Source organism: Erythranthe guttata, chromosome 4 (genome assembly GCF_056151865.1).
Source record: "Erythranthe guttata isolate IM_541 chromosome 4, IM_541, whole genome shotgun sequence".
NCBI classification, from domain to species: domain Eukaryota; kingdom Viridiplantae; phylum Streptophyta; class Magnoliopsida; order Lamiales; family Phrymaceae; genus Erythranthe; species Erythranthe guttata.
The window spans coordinates 15,014,645-15,034,226 of NC_142536.1; the positions used below are offsets into that span (position 1 = coordinate 15,014,645).

Here is a 19,582-nt window from a genome sequence, read left to right on the forward strand (position 1 = left end):
CCAAATCTAAACTTCGTACGGCCACTGAGATTTATTTCTCGGGTATATGGATGGAGCTCGGTAGGAGAATTCAATAATGATAAAATTATGTGGAGGATGTTAGAGTTAAGAGGGTAGCTGATCATTCAATAAGAGGGTCCCCTGCTTCAAAAAAAAAGGAAAAAGAAAAAGAGAAAACGAGAGAAGTGGAATATTCATCAAAAGATTGAGTCAAAGTCTTTATGGCAAGTTCAGCGAAATTATGGATCAAATTCATGTTCATCCTCGCCTTCCGATTTCTCTTGACAAGAAACAATCTGAATCTCGTGTCGAAAAGGCCGGTTTCTTGCTAGATTACGTACAAACCGATTCAAATGGTGTTATAAGCGAAGAAGCACAAGTTTTGAAGAGGCAACTGCATGTGTTTCATATGCGGCTTAAGATGTAATCGAATCTCACGTAGCCCACCAAATTCGAGCTCGTTTTATGTTCATCTGCAGCTAGGGGTGAAAGTTGGAACGGAATTTTCAATTTTCGCCGGTTCCGATCCGAAAACTTCCGATTTCGGAACAACTTTTTTCATTCCGATTTCCAAAATTCCAGTTTATGATATTTTCCGACTTTTTTGGATTGAAACTGGAATTATATACAAAAATAGGACATAATGCACTTCAACCACTATAAATTTTCCATTTTTGCACTTTTCCCCCCAAAAACTAAAAAAAATGAATTACCTTCTTCGAAATATTATTTTGGTTGCACTTTGTTTTTGGTGGCCTTCGTACAACAAAAGTAACATTTTAAAGAGGCAATGTGCAGAAAAATAATATTTTTAAGGGCAACATGCAACAAAATAACATTTAAAGGGGCAATGTGTAATAAGAACACTCAATTCGGATTAATAATTCATTGGAGTTTTTTCTATAGGAGCAATGTGCAACAAGGAAAACATTTTGAAGGGGGACATTCACTTTTTTAAATTTGAGAGGGTAAAGAGAAAAAAATATAAATTTATAGTGGTGACGAGAAATTTGCCCTTAGTACAATATACATATCGAAATATTCTTTTTAAAAAATCAGTGAAAATGATAAATGCGAATCCAAAAATGAAATATGGATATGACAAAAATGTTGAATGCAATTAGGCGAAAATTGCATATGGGGGTAATATAGTCCTTTTACCCGACAGATGTATCTAAACATGACCACCGATTCGGTTGGATTCTGTTAAGATTTCGTGGGTTCTTTCTCTAATATGTGTGTGGAATTGGGTAAATTGCATTGATTGTTGCTGGGAATATTCTCTTGGACGGTCTTGTTGGTGCTTTTGATTTGAAATGTTCTTGGTCTTCTTATTTTGCTAGCATTATTAAGAGTAATCCAGATTACTTTAGAATCAAAGTTGATTCTTTATCTAAAAGGTATGTGTTGGGTACCTATTTGAAGTACATGGCACAAAAAAATTGAGTTTGAGTGGCATCGTGATTTTTTTTTTGGTTAAGGTGACACTGCAAAACAGGCCTAAGTTCAAGCGGCAAAGTGTTGTTTACCCTAAATTCTATTGTCAGGGGTATTTTAGACAAGAGACAAGAAGTTGAGCTTTTTTGTAGGACTGATTTTGGTCTGGATAGGAGTACGAATAATTCTTCTTCCTTGGGGTTATATGCAATTCGCTCAGATAATGGTGTTAAAAAAAAGTTAAGAATTTATTATTTGAAATCAATTTTAGTTATTTACATCTATTTTTAGATTAGAATATATAAACGATGAGAAGAGAATCAAGTTCAATTTTGTTTTATACGTTTGAAGTATTTAAATATATTACACTAAATCTAAAACCGATTTATTTCCGATATATCTCTGATTAATTACCGCCGCACCAATTTATTGTGTGGCGGTCCCAAACCGCCTCGGACCCGATAACCGATATTTAGAACCTTGCAAAATAGTCATAGTTTCAATATAATAGAATATAATATAAGGTGAATTTTGATATACCCCTCGGCACCTAGTAAAGTAGGGATTAATCAAGGTCCAACTCATCCTTTGAGATACCCCTGAAGAAGCGAAAGCAATATACTACTCTCATACGTAGTTTTCGTCCAACTGCATTCAATATTTTTCCATCTGCATTTATCATATTTGGACCTGCATTTATCGTTTTTTACTTATTTTTTTAATTAATTTTTTTTATTATATATATTTTTTAACATTTTTAATACTTCAATTTTTTTTATTCGATATGCTTACCGTAGTCATTCGTATTATTGTTCTTTCTTTTATGTACATACACCAATATGTGCATGCACCAATATCACCAATTATACAAAAAAAAAAAAAAAAAAAATCCACACCAATAATATAATTCACAAATTTAAAATACTTATATTATATAGGGAAAATTGTACGTCACCCCCTAAAAATTTCTATTTTTTGCACTTTACCACCTCAAAATTTTAAAAAGTGAATGCCCCCTTCAAAATGTTATTCTTGTTGCACGTTGCCCTGATAGCAAACTTTCGATGGATTATTCATCGGCATTTGAGTATTTTTGTTGCACATTGCCCCTTTATATGTTATTTTTGTTGCTTGTTACCCCTTAAAAACATTATATTTTTGCACATTGCCCCTTTAAAATGTTATTTTTGCTGCACAATGCGGACCAAAAATTGGCTTTTGGGGCAAAGTACAACCAATTGGCTTTTATCCATTTTTTGATTTTTTTGGGGGGAAGTGCGGAAATGGGAAATTTGTAGGGGGTGGAGTGGATTTTGTCCTATTATAAATTAACTCGTAACCAAAAACTACAGATCGAGAAATACACAATCACATACATATGTTACTATATGTTACTAAATATAATAGTAATGTACATTAATGTGTAGTAATGTATTTAGCCTATGGTCGACTCTAGCTCGAAATACAGATGTAAAATTCGCCAAAAATCATCTACTAACTTAAACCAAAATTTGTGGCACCTTCAAGGAGAATATCAATGGATTCCATTAAGCTGCAATCACAAAACCAAAAAAAAAAAAAAAATAGTTATGTTCAAACACACAAAATCAACGAAAATTTAAGAGATATAGACAGAGAGGTTATAGCTTTTAATGCCACAAAATTTGAAACCAACCGCCAAGGACTCCTCGCACCAAGTGTTTCCTACCAAAACCCTAGCCACCGCCAACCAGCAATGATACGAACCCCGTAGAACTTGTTACGAGACCCTAATACCTTACGCGGAAGCAAGATCGAAAACATCCAAAAACAAAGATTCAAAGAGGTGGAACCGCGACCCGTTGCCTATAAAGAGGCAAGAACCTTGGTATGTGAAGACGCCACAGTCGATTGTGAAAGTTCGATTGATAAGTCGGGGTGAACAAACGGAATCCACCGATATGTTCGAAGAGTTCTTAAAGAACCAAAGAGAATATTCTCAATTAAATCATCAAAATTCGTCCAATAAAATACGCCAAATTGGCAACCTATTTATAAGATCTAAAAAGACTCATTTTTCACAAGGAAAATGACTCCTACCTAATCTAAAATAAGGAAACTTATAAATAAGCAAATCCTTAACATAAAAGACTCTAAAATAATAAAAACATTATAAACCTAAATTAAAAACGTGAATAAGTAAATTAAATAACTTGATCTTCAAATCGACTTCTCGATCACCCTTCTCAACTCGCGTAGACATTGGGCAGTGCACGTGCATGCAATTAAAGCTCCATTTCGACACTGTTCCACTTTGAATATCTCTTCGCTCAAAACATAAAAGTTGTAGATCATCCAGTTATATTTCTGAATCATTTTTAATCAGCATAAATGGACTTCAGATGCGAGAGTTATAACTCGAATAGTAAACTCTGCCAGAATAGGCAAGAATCTTGGATGCATGGAATTCGACTTGTCCAACGAATTCTTCTCTTTCTTTTCTTCCAATTTCAAACCATACACATCTCAAACATTTTATTCCATCATTTCTTCTCCAAGGAAAACTCGAATATCCTCTTAAAACTCGCACGCTTGCGCTTCTTCCAATTCTTCATCTTTGAGGTTGTTAGGATCGTATCATACTCCCCCTCTTTAAAATGACTCGTCCTCGAACCCGGACAAATATCACAAGGAGTGTAAACGAGATCGATCTCTCTGTTTGGTAGCGAACTTACACATCTCTGCACCACATCGCCAAACACACTATCTAGCAGCCATTGAAGTTGATATGAACGTGAGTATTTTGTAGCTTGAAGTTCCAATGCGTCAAACTTCTGTATAGAGAATGAATGAAGCATCTCTCTAGGCACCGCCATCTCATCAACATGCACAATGCAAATTTGTACTTTGTTTAGCTCGGCATTAACTTCGGTGCATGGCTGGCTCATATCATTCTCCACCTCTTCAAAAGGATTCGCCCTCGAATCCGAACCTTTTTTTTCATCAAGTGGTGGCGCGGGTTTGCAATTTCCTTCCCCCTTGGACTCGACCTCAACATTCTCACTTACTTCTTCCTCAACTAGCGAATCAGTAACTCCCAAATCAGTTTGAGTGTTCTCTTTCTTAAAAGCTTGACGAGTACCTTCATTTTCAAGTGGCGATAAAGAATCACCCATTCTCTTCAATTCCTTGTAGTCTCCTTTGTCTCGTAGAATTTTCTTTGCATTGAGCTTTTGCAATGGTTCTCTCGTTTTGCTCGTTGAAGGTCTCCTATGTGATTCCCAAATCGATGAATTCCTTTTCTTCTAACTTAGTAACCTGCCTCAAGCTCTGCATCTTCAATTCCCTATAATAATGTGAAGAAACGAGCCTCCTTTTCATAGCTGCCTTCATGGACTCCCAATCTTCAATTGGTGGTTCGCCACAACGCCGCCTAGTTAAGACAAATTGGTCCCACCAACTAATTGCATAGTCAGTGAACGCTTCGACGACGAGCTTCACTTTCTTCTTTTCAGAATAGTAATCACAATTGAATACGTGTTCAACCTTTCTTTCCCATTGAATGTAGCCTCGAGATCACTCTTACCTTGAAAGGGTGGTATAATCAACTTCATTGAGCTATGATTTTGATCAACGCCATCTCTTTCTCGACCAAAATATCCTCAACTTGATCTATCCAATCCAAACCCTCGTCCCATACTCTCCCTCCTTGATTTCGTAGCGTTCACACCAAAATTTCCATCACGATCTACCCCTTTATCAGGATAAGGTATAACTGGTTGGTGAACATCACGTCGTACGTATGGCCCTCGAACATGTTGATCTTTGCGTAGTTCCTTTAGTTCGTAACGATTCCTTCCATTCGATATTGAAGTTCCTGGAACTGTTTTTCCATTGACGACATCCTACGCTGCTCAATCCTTTCTCCTTTATAACCGGCTTTCTCGGACATGATCAAGTTTTTTTTTCCTGACACTAACAAACTCTAACTTGGCTGGAAAAAACTCTAAAAAAAATATAATTCGATTTTTTTTTGTTTTTTTTGTGTTTTGTTTTTTTATTATTTTTGATCTTTTGTTTTTTTGTAGACTCTAGACAAAACCTAACTTATACTCTAAGAAGTTCAAAACAAATAACCAAAAAATCGATTTATTTTTATTTTTGACTCAAAACAACAGAACGAAGAATAAGAGAAAAGAGGACTAGAAGACTCGATAAAAGATAAAAGAAAACTACGATGACACGAACAAGATTGACTCAAAAATAAAGATAAAGATAGGTGAAACCTGTTTTGGATGTTGGCTCTGGTTACCAACTGATACGAACCACGCCAACCATGGGACGAGACCCGATATCAATACTTTGGATATCAAACCTGGATAATCCAAAAAAGATTTCAATGGGGTGGAATAGCGACCCGTTGCCTATAAAGATGCAAGAACCTTGGTATGTGAAGACGCCACAATCGATTGTGAAAGATCGATTGATAAGTCGGGGTGAACAAACGGAATCCACCGATATATTCGAAGAGTTCTTAAAGAACCAAAGAGAATATTCTCAATTAAATCATCAAAATTCGTCAAATAAAATAAGCCAAATCGGCAACCTATTTATAAAATCTAAAAAGACTCATTTTTCACAAGGAAAATGACTCCTACCTAATTTAAAATAAGGAAACTTATAAATAAGCAAATCCTTAACATAAAAGACTCTAAAATAATAAAAACATTATAAACCTAAATTAAAAACGTGAATAAGTAAATTAAATAACTTGATCTTCAAATCGACTTCTCGATCACCCTTCTCAACTCGCGTAGACATTGGGCAGTGCACGTGCATGCAATTAAAGCTCCATTTCAACACTGTTCCACTTCGAATATCTCTTTGCTCAAAACATAAAAGTTGTAGATCATTCAGTTATCTTTTCGAATCATTTTTAATCAGCTTAAATGGACTTCAGATGCGAGAGTTATAACTCGAATAGTAAACTCTGCCAGAATAGGCGAGAATCTCGGATGCATGGAATTCGACTTGTCCAACGAATTCTTCTCTGTCTTTTCTTCCAATTCCAAACCATACACATCTCAAACATTTCATTCCAGCCTTTCTTCTCCAAGGAAAACTCGAATATCTTCTTAAAACTCGTACGCTTGCGCTTCTTCCAATTCTTCATATTTGAGGTTATTAGGATCGTATCATACTCCCCCTCTTTAAAATGATTCATCCTCGAACACGGACAAATATCACAAGGAGTGTAAACAAGATCGATCTCTCTGTTTGGTAGCGAACTTACACATCTCTGCACCACATCGCCAAACACACTATCTAGCAGCCATTGAAGTTGATATGAACGTGAGTATTTTGTAGCTTGAAGTTCCAATGCGTCAAACTTCTGTATAGAGAATGAATGAAGCATCTCTCTAGGCACCGCCATCTCATCAACATGCACAATGTAAGTTTGTACTTTGTTACTAGGCACCGCCATCTCATCAACATGCACAATGTAAGTTTGTACTTTGTTAAGCTCGGCGTTAACTTCGGTGCATGGCTGGCTCATATCATTCTCCACCTCTTCAAAAGGATTCGCCCTCGAATCAGAACCTTCTTTTTCATCAAGTGGTGGCGCGGGTTTGCAATTTCCTCCCCCCTTGGACTCGACCTCAACATTCTCACTTACTTCTTCCTCAACTAGCGAATCAGTAACTCCCAAATCAGTTTGAGTGTTCTCTTTCTTAAAAGCTTGACGAGTACCTTCATTTTCAAGTGGCGATAAAGAATCACCCATTCTCTTCAATTCCTTGTAGTCTCCTTTGTCTCGTAGAATTTTCTCTGCATTGAGCTTTTGAAATGGTTCTCTCGTTTTGCTCGTTGAAGATCTCCTATGTGATTCCCTAATCGATGAATTCCTTTCTTCTAACTTAGTAACCTGCCTCAAGCTCTGCATCTTCATTTCCCTATAATAATGTGAAGGAACGAACCTTCTTTTCATAGCTGCCTTCATGGACTCCCAATCTTGAATTGGTGGTTCGCCACAACGCCGCCTAGTTAAGACAAATTGGTCCCACCGACTAATTGCATAGTCAGTGAACGCTTCGACGAGGAGCTTCAGTTTCTTCTTTTCAGAATAGTAATCACAATTGAATACGTGTTCAACCTTTCTTTCCCATTGAATGTAGCCTCGAGATCACTCTTACCTTGAAAGGGTGGTATAATCAACTTCATTGAGCTACGGTTTTGATCAACGCCATCTCTTTCTCGACCAAAATATCCTCGGCTTGATATATCCAATCCAGACCCTCGTCCCATACTCTCCCTCCTTGATTTCGTAGCGTTCACACCAAAATTTCCATCACGATCTACCTATTTATCAGGATAAGGTATAACTGGTTGGTGAACATCACGTCGTACGTATGGCCCTCGAACATGTTGATCTTTGCGTAGTTCCTTTAGTTGGGTAACAATTCCTTCCATCCGATCTTGGAGTTCCTGGAAGCGTTTTTCCATTGACGACATCCTACGCTGCTCAATCATTTCTCCTTTATAACCGGCTTTCTCGGACATGATCAAGTTTTTTTTTTTTTTTTTTTTCCTGACACTAACAAACTCTAACTTGGCTGGAAAGAACTCTAAAAAATATAAAATTCGATTTTTTTTGTTTTTTCTTGTTTTTTGTTTTTTTGGTTTTTGTTTTTTTTTTTGTTTTTTTGTAGACTCTAGACAAAACCTAACTTAGACTCTAAGAAGTTCAAAACAAATAACCAAAAAATCGATTTATTTTTATTTTTGACTCAAAACAACATAACGAAGAATAAGAGAAAATAGGACTAGAAGACTCGATAAAAGACAAAAGAAAACTACGATGACACGAACAAGACTGACTAAAAAATAAAGATAAAGATAGGTGAAACCTGTTTTGGATGTTGGCTTTGGTTACCAACTGATACGAACCACGCCAACCATGGGACAAACACGATAACTTTGGATATCAAACCTGGATCGTCCAAAGAAGGATTTCAATGGGGTGGAACAGCGACCCGTTGCCTATAAAGAGGCAAGAACCTTGGTATGTGAAGACGCCACAGTCGATTGTGAAAGATCGATTGATAAGTCGGGGTGAACAAACGGAATCCACCGATATGTTCGAAAAGTTCTTAAAGAACCAAAGAGAATATTCTCAATTAAATCATCAAAATTCGTCCAATAAAATAAGCCAAATTGGCAACCTATTTATAAGATCTAAAAAGACTCATTTTTCACAAGGAAAATGACTCATACCTAATCTAAAATAAGGAAACTTATAAATAAGCAAATCCTAAACATAAAAGACTCTAAAATAATAAAAACATAATAAACCTAAATTAAAAACGTGAATAAGTAATTTAAATAACTTGATCTTCAAATCGACTTCTCGATCACCCTTCTCAACTCGCGTAGACATTGGGCAGTGCACGTGCATGCAATTAAAGCTCCATTTCGATACTGTTCCACTTCGAATATCTCTTTGCTCAAAACATGAAAGTTGTAGATCATCCAGTTATCTTTCCGAATCATTTTTAATCAGCTTAAATGGACTTCAGATGCGAGAGTTATAACTCGAATAGTAAAGTCTACCAGAATAGGCGATAATCTCGGATGCATGGAATTCGACTTGTCCAACGAATTCTTCTCTTTCTTTTATTCCTATTCCAAACCATACACATCTCAAACATTTGATTCCAGCCTTTCTTCTCCAAGGAAAACTCGAATATCCTCTTAAAACTCGTACGCTTGAGCTTCTTCCAATTCTTCATCTTTGAGGTTGTTAGGATCGTATCAAGCAAGGTTTCGTGCGTGCAATGAGAAAAAAAAAATCTGATAATCAAATTCGAACAAACTTACCGTCAAAACATAGATCTCGACGAGAGGAATCCAGCGGTTGGTAGCTCGTCAAATTTCGACTGACATAAAACAATTACCTCTCCGAGAAGATCAGTCGTAGTCGAAATACGTTGGCAAGGTAAAACAATTGCATAAACATATTCAAAGCTCCAAACTCTAGAAAATCACCACTAAAAGAAAGAGGTTGACGAGGGGAATCCAACGGCAGTTAAACCATCGAATTCCGACCACTTGAGAGAGAGTTATGACTACGGAAAGCAACATCGTCAGTTGGAGACTTATGGGGGTGAAATTTTGGATCTGAGAGTGGAAGAGGAAGAGAGAGACGGTTGTGAGCTGACTACGGTTTAAAACTGATTGTATAAGGGTAGTTTAGGTATTTCATGCCGCCCAGGGAGTATGTCAAATTTCGAAAAAAAATAATGGGGTATGCACAAGGATGTAATTTCCTTTTTATTTAGTTCAAAATATTTCCCCTTTGAGGGGAGTCCCATTAAATAATCCCATAATATAATAGAAACATTATTATTTATTAGTAAATAGTAATTAGTTTGAGTTCATGTTGTCTTATTTTCATATTTGTGGAATAAAAACATAATAAAAATAATATAATAACTAATTAAAGAATTGAAACTATACAGGTATTTAATGCTAACTTAAAGCAAAAGATTTTCAAAAAAAAAATATCTCTACTTATATGCTTATAATATATCATTGGACCAATATTGTCAGAACCAGATTGGCTATCCGGACGACCATCGAGGTCATTGTTTTATAATGTTGAACCGGTTCAACCGGATTTTTGAATTTTTTTAATATGTCATTATTTTATTAATTTTAATGTTTTAAAAATACCATTTTCTTTGTATTTTAAAGCTCCTACCTATTATTTCCACTTTTTACTATATTTCTTTTGCTTATACTCTATATTTTTCCATTCTTCATTCTTCAAATTCGGCAATCGGCCCCTATTCGATCACCCATGATCATATTCGGCAATCCTTCGACCATTCATGACTAGATCCAACCAACCACCACTAAGTCCGCAAAGGTTCGCTCAAATCTAGCTGCGAATAACCAACTCAGCGTGATTTGAGACGTTTTGGCCGAAAACCGGGTTCCTTGACTGACTCCCTGGTTCACGTGTTTTACCCAGTCGAACCGGATTTTTTGTCATGTTACCCCGTTTTTCAATGTTTGTGGTTGGTTTTAGAGGTCAGACCGGACCGCTTCATCGCCAGGTCACGATCCAACTGGTCCAACCGACCCGTTCGGTTTGGTTCGGTTCTAACAACATTGCATTGGACAACTCTCATCAGTAGTTTTATACGATGTAAATTTCATTTTAAAGTTCAATATGTAGTAAAAAAATCAAATAGGACGAAAATTAGTTAAAACATTGTTTAAATATTTGAGAATATGAAAGGCACTTAATATTTAAACTAGGACAAAATGCACTTTTGCCCCTATAAATTTCTGTTTTTTGCACTTTCCCCCCTAAAAATAAAAATAAAAATAGATATTTTCCCTTCGAAATATTATATTGATTGCACTTTGCTCCATAAGCCAGTTTTTGCAGGGCATTGTGCAACAAAAATAACATTTTAAAAGGGCAATGTGCGGAAAAGTAATGTTTTTAAGGGGCAGCATGCAATAAAAATAACATTTAAAGGGGCAACATGCAACAAAAATACTCGAATCCGATGAATAATTCATCAGAATTTTGCTATCAGGGCAATGCGCAACAAGAAATAATATTTTGAAGGGGAACATTCACTTTTAAAAATTTTGAGGGGTCAAAGTGCGAAAATTAGAAATTTATAGGGGGTGATGTGCAATTTTCTCTTTAAACTATATTGATTTACTATTTTTGTTACAGTTACTAGTTACTATATAATTGACCCTAACTTTTAATGGTATAACACTGTAGGTGCATAATAAGAAACACAAAATGTTAGGAGACAGAGAACGTTCATGATTTTACAATTGGTGTGTGTATATATATATATATATATATATATATATATATATATATATATATATATATATATATATATATATATATATATATATATATATATATATAGAGAGAGAGAGAGAGAGAGAGAGAGAGAGAGAGAGAGAGAGAGAGAGAGAGAGAGAGAGAGAATAGATGTAGATGTAGATGGCTTTGATATTTCTTATACTCTTCAACTATATTACATATTATGAGCCAATGGGACCATATTTTTTTGTAACGACATGAAAATTATTTCTTGTGAAGTTGTGATTTGCTGTTTGTTTCATCTTCTCCTGAAAGCGCTCTAATAGGTACTCTGAAAGGAACTCAACTCGAACTTGAAGTAACTCATTGCCAGCATCCTCTTGTTCCTCCGCTATTTTGAAAGCCGACATAATTGTAGACTCATTGCACGATTTCAATTCAATAAGCCGAAGCGTTGGTATTTCTCCAATATCTAATGGGATTCCGTCCAATTCTTTCATATGTAGAAGAACAAGTTTCTCCAAAACTGGAAAATGGGAGCTCTCTACATTCCAGTAAACCAGACTACTCCAAAGTACTAAGAGGAATTTCAGGCGAAGGAATTCCCCCTCGACAGGACTCCACTCATCTTCTTTGATCGAACTATCTAACAATTTTAGAACTTCAAGACAAGGTAATGAACCAATGACTGTTAAATCTTGATAACGAACCATGAAACCATCTAAACTCAGCTTCTTTAGCGAACTTGTCATTATTTGACTTTTTCCACTCACTGCCGTATGCTATGTTCAGTTTCGTGACGTTGACGACTCTCTTACAAGCCTCCTCGCTCCACACGAAGTTTTTTACATTCTTTAGTGTCTGCAGATTTTGCAAAACAAAATCATCCTGTTGTTGGTCACCACTCTGAGAAGGAGGATCGGGAAGGTGTAGCTCCCATACATCCACATGCCTAAGTTGTCGCATCTCCCAAATTTGAGATGGAGCTTTAATTCTCCCTCTGATAATTAGTGTTTGCAAATTCCATACAATGTCTATTGATGAAGGAAGCACGACAGCAAGAGAGGGTATCATGAAATTGGTATACGCAAGATACCGCATGTTCACTTGATCAACAATATGGCTGCGTAAATATTTTATCTTGGTTTCACTGTGGAAGGACATTACTCTCAGCAATCTATTGTTGGACAATTGACCATCTATGCTTGTTACCCATGTACTGCTAAGTGGTGCCAGTCGTAGAGTATGAAGGACACGAAATGGACGACCATCTATGTTTGTTACCCAAGTACCGGTAAGTGGTGCCAATCGCAAAGTATAAAAGACAGGAAACGGATACTTCACTTGTTGAATTTTTTTATCACATACAATACGACGCCCCCTTTCTGTTCCTCGTGGAATGTCTTCGATCACACACATAAACTCTTCTTTCTGAGCTACCATCAAGCATAAGTCTCTAAGAAGATCATGGATCATGCAATTTTTCACATTTCCATTAGATCCCATTGTATGTTTTATAATGAGATTTCTGTCAATGAGATCATTTATGTAACCTCGTGCAATCTCTTCCAAGCTTTGTGATTCCTTCGATTTTATAAATCCTTCAGCCACCCAAAGTTTGGTCAATCGAGAGACAAGAATCTTATGGTCTTCTGGAAAAATTGCCATGTAGAGAAAACATGGTTTAAGATGAGCAGGCAAGTATGTGTAACTCAAAGATAATATACTCGAACAATTCTCGTCCTCTCCAGAGTTGAGAAATGAGTTTAAATCTTTTGCAATATTTTTCCAGTATTTTTGCGACATATGGGACCTTCCAAGAAGTCCACCAATCACAGTAATCGAAAGGGGAAGTCCTTTGCATTTCTTAACAATCTCCTTTCCAATATCCTCTAGTTCAAGAGGGCAACCGGCCTCACCAAATGCTTTTTGACAAAATAGATCCCAACTTTTATCCTCATCTAGAAAACTCAACTCAAACAACGAGGAGTCGAATTGAGTAGCCACATGCGATATCCTTGTGGTCACAACAATTCGACTTCCATTATTGTTTTCTGGAAAGAAAAGATTTAAATTGTCCCAAGCTTCAACGCCCCAGATATCATCAATTACAATCAAATATCTCCGACCCCATAGTATTTTGTGCAACTTTTGTCCTAACAATTGCTCATCGTCTTCACTATCGATATCACTACTTATCATTGAGAGAAGTTGTAAGAGAAGTTCTTTGACACTATACTTTTGAGATATAGTAACCCAAGTGCGAATATCAAAATGGTGAACTATAAGTGAATGTTCGTAAGCATTTTGGGCGAGAGTAGTCTTACCAATGTCGCCCATGCCAACGATTGGAATGATATGCCGGTTAGACCTTTGCCCCGTGAGCTTGTCCAAAAGTTGAAGCAACTGCTCGTCAAATCCGACCATAGTATTCTTGCCGGTGGTAATAAGAGGTGTACTTGATGAAGTAGTTGTAGATGTGGGCTGCATATCATCATTGGATCCACTTTCATCTCTGAACTCGATAACTTTTTTCTTGATAGAATCCATGTCTTCTATTACCGCCTGGAGGTCGAGCATGGAAATCGAACCGGCGTTATTTTCCTCCTTTCTAGCCTTCTTTAGGCGCATTGAATGCATGATATCTTTTACTACTTTCCGTAGACGATGAACTTCAACGGAACCTGCAGGTTGAATTCGGTCAACGACATGAGATTCGATTACGTCTTCAGCCGCATAGGCTGCAGAAGCAATTCGACGTTCTAAAACTTGTGCCTGCTCGCTTATAACTCCATGAGTATCAGTTTCTATGAAATCTAGCAAGAAACCGACCTTTTCGCCAAGTGATTCGAGCTGATTCTTGTCGAAGGAAATCGAAAGGCGAGGATGATTTTGGATATGGTCAATGATAGTCAAAACAGAAACTAGAGCTGCATAAGCTGCCATTTCTGATATATGATACTCTTTAAATCTTGGTTTTTGAATTGGGAGAATACAAAGTGAACTCTAATATGTATGGCTGGAGCAGCAGCAAATTAAAATAAAATAAAATAAAAAAAAAAAAAAAAAAAAAAAAAACGAGAGAAATGGACTATTCATCAAAAAAAAAATTTATAAGTCAAAGTCTTGTTGGCAAGTTCGGCGAAACCATCCTGCAAGTGGCATGCGAGCTGTCTAACCTAACCCATCATGAATTATCAAAATAAATTAGCTGTCAAGTTCTAAATACTAATATTAAATTCTAAATATGAAGACAATTTGTCAAAGCTGAATGTATTATATATATTTCATAGTCTTCTAATTGGGATCTTACCAAAACAAATAGTATTACATCTCATCATATTCCTCATACATTTTCTATACAATGAAATAAAGATTAGAGATGGCCGACCAAATTCATCTGTAGCCTATGCGGTTGATGACTATTCTCACTTTTTTTACGGACTGAAATACCCCTACATGTTGTTTCTTGTAGAGGAATGTGAAAGTAATAAAATAAATATATAAGGGGTGTCATAAAATAAATGAGGTATTAGCATAGACCCCCTGGGTTATCTCTAATTGTTCAAAAGGTCCATATGTTAAAAAAATTAACGAAAACCCCCATACGTCGTGTTTTGCAACGCATTCCGGTCATTGCATCAAAATTGTCTGTTGTAAATTTTAAACAATTCAATTTTAAATAATAAAAGGAAAAAAGACCGAGGGTTCGTCGGAGAAGCGAGCCACCGGAAAAACACGAAAATTAGTATTTGTCTGTGGATTTTTTTTCTGAAAATCTCGAATTATTTCTGTTTTTTTCTGAAAATATCGATCGGGCCAGATGTTTCCTGGGATTTTCAAGGGATTTGAGATCTGTTTTCTTGTGGCAAATTTGCACGGGTTGTTGCTGAGTTTTTTGCAGTAAAAAAATGAGCTTGAAGATTATTCTTTTTCACCTGTTAGATTTTTTTGGATCTTGATCAGAACATAGCTTGAGGCTCAAATCTGGGTGTTTTTTGTTTTTCGAGAGAGCTTGAGGCTTCAAAATTTAGAGAGAAGAATGAGTTGAGATGTGCTTTACAAACCAATCATCTGAATCCTCTTTTTTCGCTGTCGAAGAGTCGCCAAAGTTTTGCCTTTCGTCGTGGAGGATCCGCGACCGAAACTAAAGGGCTGATGACCTGTTGCCTGAATGAAAAAATTGCAAAACAGTCCCTAACATAAGGGAGAAGAGGGCTCGTTTGAAATTGAAGGGAACTTAATTGAAAATATTGAGAACTTCATTTTGGGGCTTGTTTTCCAAATTTCAAAATTGAAGGGTATTTGAGTCTTTTTAGGTTAAAAAACCAACCCCCAGTCGCATATTTGGCGAGTGCATGTCACCATCAACTCGGAAAGGCCTTATTGCCTTTGACTAACTTTAATAGGGGCGTTCTTGCTAATTGTTTTAAGACAGGGACTTTTGTGGCAATTAGAGATATCACGGGGTGGTCAGTGCTAAAAGCTCTAAAATAAATATATAAGGGGTGTCAATTTTATAATTTGTGATATTTTTTATGCTTGAAATAATATCTATTTTTTTTAAATAAAACAGTGGTTGCACTATAAAATGTGACTGTTGGAACACTCAAAATTGGTCATTACACTATGAATATGCCCTGGAGATGATTATTTGATGACGATGATGATGAAGAGCGGTGGTAGAGGAGGAGTTGTTGGTGGAAGGAGGAGGAGGATTAGGGGTTTAAAGAATTTCTGAAATTAAATTTTGGTCCTTAGGCCATAGATTATTTATAACTAAATCAAAAAATAATTGAGTTTATGTTTATTTATAAGAGGGCATTTCTGAAATTTCATTAGCAAAAATAAAGAAAAATTCGGACCACTAGCACGTGAAAGACACAATTTGCTTCTACGGGTATTGATACATGAGTATTCACACAGGGCCAGTTCTAACTATAGGCGAAAGAGGCGGTCGCTTCGAGGCCCCGATTTTTAGAAAAAATAAGGGGCCCCCAAATAATATTTTAATATTATTTATATATACTAGTCATAGTATTAAATGATACTTTCCATGTTCCACAATAACTGTCTCTTTTTAAAAATATTTTTGTTTCATATTATCTGTCAATTTAGATTTTCATGTTCCACAATACTAAATTAAATGCATTTTTCATGTTTTAACCTTATTAATGAAACTCTAATCATTAATTTTCTCTTATAAATTATTAAATGATAAAAGTTGTTTTAGTCATTTTTATATGATTTTCCTAAAATTAAACTATATTTATTGAGTTTCTTAATCTTTGTGAAAAGTGAAAAGATACACTTATTTAGGAACGGATGGAGTATTTAAAATACATAAATAGTTCAACAATTTGAATAACCATAACTATATTATTTCATATAGTTTAAGTATTTGTTGAAAAAATTCACTTATTATTGCATTTGATGTGAATGAATGTCTTAGATCTATTATAATTAATTAGATATTGAGTTCTCCTGTCGAATTTTTATCTATTTCAAAAATTTAAACTTTATTTTTCATCAATCTTTGTATTTTTTAATATTCTACGTGTTGTCTAACTCTAATTTCAAAGAGTTTCGACAAACTGAAATATACCATATTTAAAAAAAACTTACATATATTTACCTGTTCAATGATATTTCAATGAATATTTTCAAAAAAACTTCAGTGCCCTGAACTCCAGAAACTTTCCCTTTACCTTACCTTCATCAATATTTGAGTCATATTTTCTCTAAAAATCTTAATTGTTAATAAAAAATTCCTTGTCCAGTCGTGCTCCTAAATTAGTTAATGTGTACGTTATACAATACAAAATAGGATCCATTTTTACAAATTCTTAAAACTCGCCTAGGGTCACTCAATTTCTCAGGAACGGCCCTGTATCCATATCCAATCCACGTCCTCAAGGTTAGTGACACAATTAATGAAGTTGCATAAGATGAAGAGCTTGCTGAACCCGTTTTCTCAATCAACTTCATATTTTAATTTTGTACCGACTCCAACGGAATTAAGAAATTAAACAAATATTATACAGTTAAAAAACCCTGCCTATCTAGTTTCCAACCCTTCAAATAAGGCATCATTTACAGTTTTGTAGAAGAAATTATGACAAATTCCATGCAAGGTGTGTCCAAGCTGACTACAAGGATGACCGAGTTCGGATTTTACTTATCTTTTTCGAATTCTTCAGTTTTTTTTTTTTCTTTTCTCCATTTGAACTCTTATTAGTACGTAGTACTTTAAAAGTCCTTCAAATATTGCTAGTCTTTGAATAAGTGTCTATTAAAATCCTAAATAAAGAGTTTGTAATTTGGTTAGGTTTTGTTTTCCTATTATCTAGCCATGGGTCTCTTACGTGGATTCCTTTTGTGTTGTATCTCTTATATGGATTCGTCTGAGTTGTGAGTTGAATTCTTGTTCGCTTGTGTTATCTTCATTTCCGGCATCATGTATCGATGCATTGACTTTTTTTACAGGATGAGTGAGTTTTTCTTTAACATGAGTATTTGGCAATTTGGTATTTTATAGGGATACTATTTGCAATTAACTCTTACTTAAAATTTATAAAAATATAAAATATAACTAGGGGTGAAAGTCGGATGGATCGGATTGGAATTAGCCTTTTCGGAAAATTTCCAAAAAAATTCGGAAGTACAAAATCAATTCCAATTCCAAAAATTTCGGAATCTAAAAATTCTTTCCAATTCCAAAAGGTCCGAAAATTTCGGAACTTCGGAAAAAAAATCGGAAATCACATAAGCTTTAAAATTTCAAAACTTAGCCGAAATTTTCTAAAATGTTCATAATTTTTATAAAATAAGAACATCCACGTCGATAAAAGTAAAACTAATAACTACTAAATTTCAGTTTAAAAAATAAATAAAAATAAACACACTGTAATATCCAATAAAACTTCTAACAACAATTTATTATGTCAAAATCCTAAAACAAAACTTATAGGTGTATTTTTCGGAAAAATAAGTATTATATGATATATATTATTTATAGGTGCATTTTTTGGAAAAAAAATAGAATTTATCGGATTTAATTTCGGAATTAAATCGGATCGGAAATCGGAAATTCCAAATTTATTTTATATAATTCCAATCCAAAAAAATCGGAAAAAATCGGAAATCGGAATTTTGGAAGTCGGAATGAAAAAGGTTGTTTCAAAATCGGAGTTTTTTGGATCGGAACCGGCAGAAATTGGAAATTCCGTTCTGATATGCATAATTGGGCCAACCCAATGGGCCTACAATTCATTTATTACTGGGCCACGAACCCAATATTGAAGACCACTACCACCGAGGCCCAATCACCTTCAAGTAAGGTTTGGGCCCGACAATCTCGACTAAGGTATAAATAAAGGTTTGAACTCATTCCTTACGGTACGTCCTATTATCTGAGCAATACAATAATATGTATTCTCTGGACTATTTCTACTATCCGCACGTCTGACTTGAGCGTCGGAGGGGTTTCCGCCGGATCAACCCCCGGCTTAGTTTACGTGTTCTATGATCGCAAGGTATCTCAAGGTCATCAAGCTCGTGAGCCAGTGATCCACTCTGCTCTTCCAGCTCATTTTACTTCAACTATCTAAGGTAATCTATCTCTAGCATCATCATTTTGGCGCCGTCTGTGGGAAGGCACACAAGATCACGTAGCGCGCAAGATGGCCTTGAGACATCAGCTCAGGGGGAGTGTGACACTGCTAACGACCTCCTACCTCGTGGAGGCTCTGGCTTGCTACTTCCTCCTCCTCGTGTTCGAGATCCAACACAAGTTCATCCTCGCGAGGCCCCACTGGGTCCTCAACAGGATCAACTTCTCCTTGCTCCTCGAACGGTTCAGATCACCAAACAGGACCTTCAGCGTATGATCGCCAAAGCTTCAACAAGATCAACTTCTACTTGCTCCTCTAACGGTTCAGATAACCGATGAGGACCTTCAGCGTACGACCGCGGAAGCTTCAACTCCTGCTGCCACTGAAGCAATGGCACAACCGTGCGCATCCACCTCAGACCATAGGTCTCGAACGCCTCATCCTAAAGTTGGGGGCTATCCCATCCGAAGGTTGGGCATCTCATCCCAAAGTTTCGTGATCGCCTCATCCTAAAGTTGGGGGCTATCCCATCCGAAGGTTGGACATCACCCTTACTTTTCAACACCAAGTGGGTTCACATCCTATCTCAAGAGTCGGATATGGCTTCCCTACTAAAAAAATAGAACATTATCCCCAAAGGGTGGACATCAACCACCTAAAAAAAAAAAAAAAAATTGAAGAAAGAGCGCGT

General features: G+C 36.0%; 1 protein-coding gene across 1 annotated transcript; it reads right to left on the reverse strand.

Annotated features, from left to right (window-relative positions):
- Positions 1–11,382: 11,382 nt before the first annotated feature.
- On the reverse strand, positions 11,383–14,277 carry LOC105972500 (putative late blight resistance protein homolog R1A-10). The gene is made up of 2 exons (XM_088817551.1): positions 12,052–14,277; positions 11,383–12,020 (listed from the first exon to the last, which is right to left on the reverse strand). The coding sequence occupies exons 1-2, from the start codon at positions 14,222–14,224 to the stop codon at positions 11,500–11,502; spliced, it is 2,694 nt and encodes an 897-aa protein (XP_088673677.1). The 5' UTR covers positions 14,225–14,277; the 3' UTR covers positions 11,383–11,499.
- Between the last annotated feature and the right edge of the window lie 5,305 nt (positions 14,278–19,582).

What these genes read in the sequence shown, in the direction of transcription:
- LOC105972500 (XM_088817551.1), bottom strand. Translation starts at nt 14,224, where the DNA reads ATGGCAGCTTATGCAGCTCTAGTTTCTGTTTTGACTATCATTGACCAT. An exon ending in ACTGAACATAGCATACGGCA is followed by an intron (nt 12,021 to 12,051) that starts GTGAGTGGAAAA and finishes TAATGACAAGTT; the next exon opens with CGCTAAAGAAGCTGAGTTTA.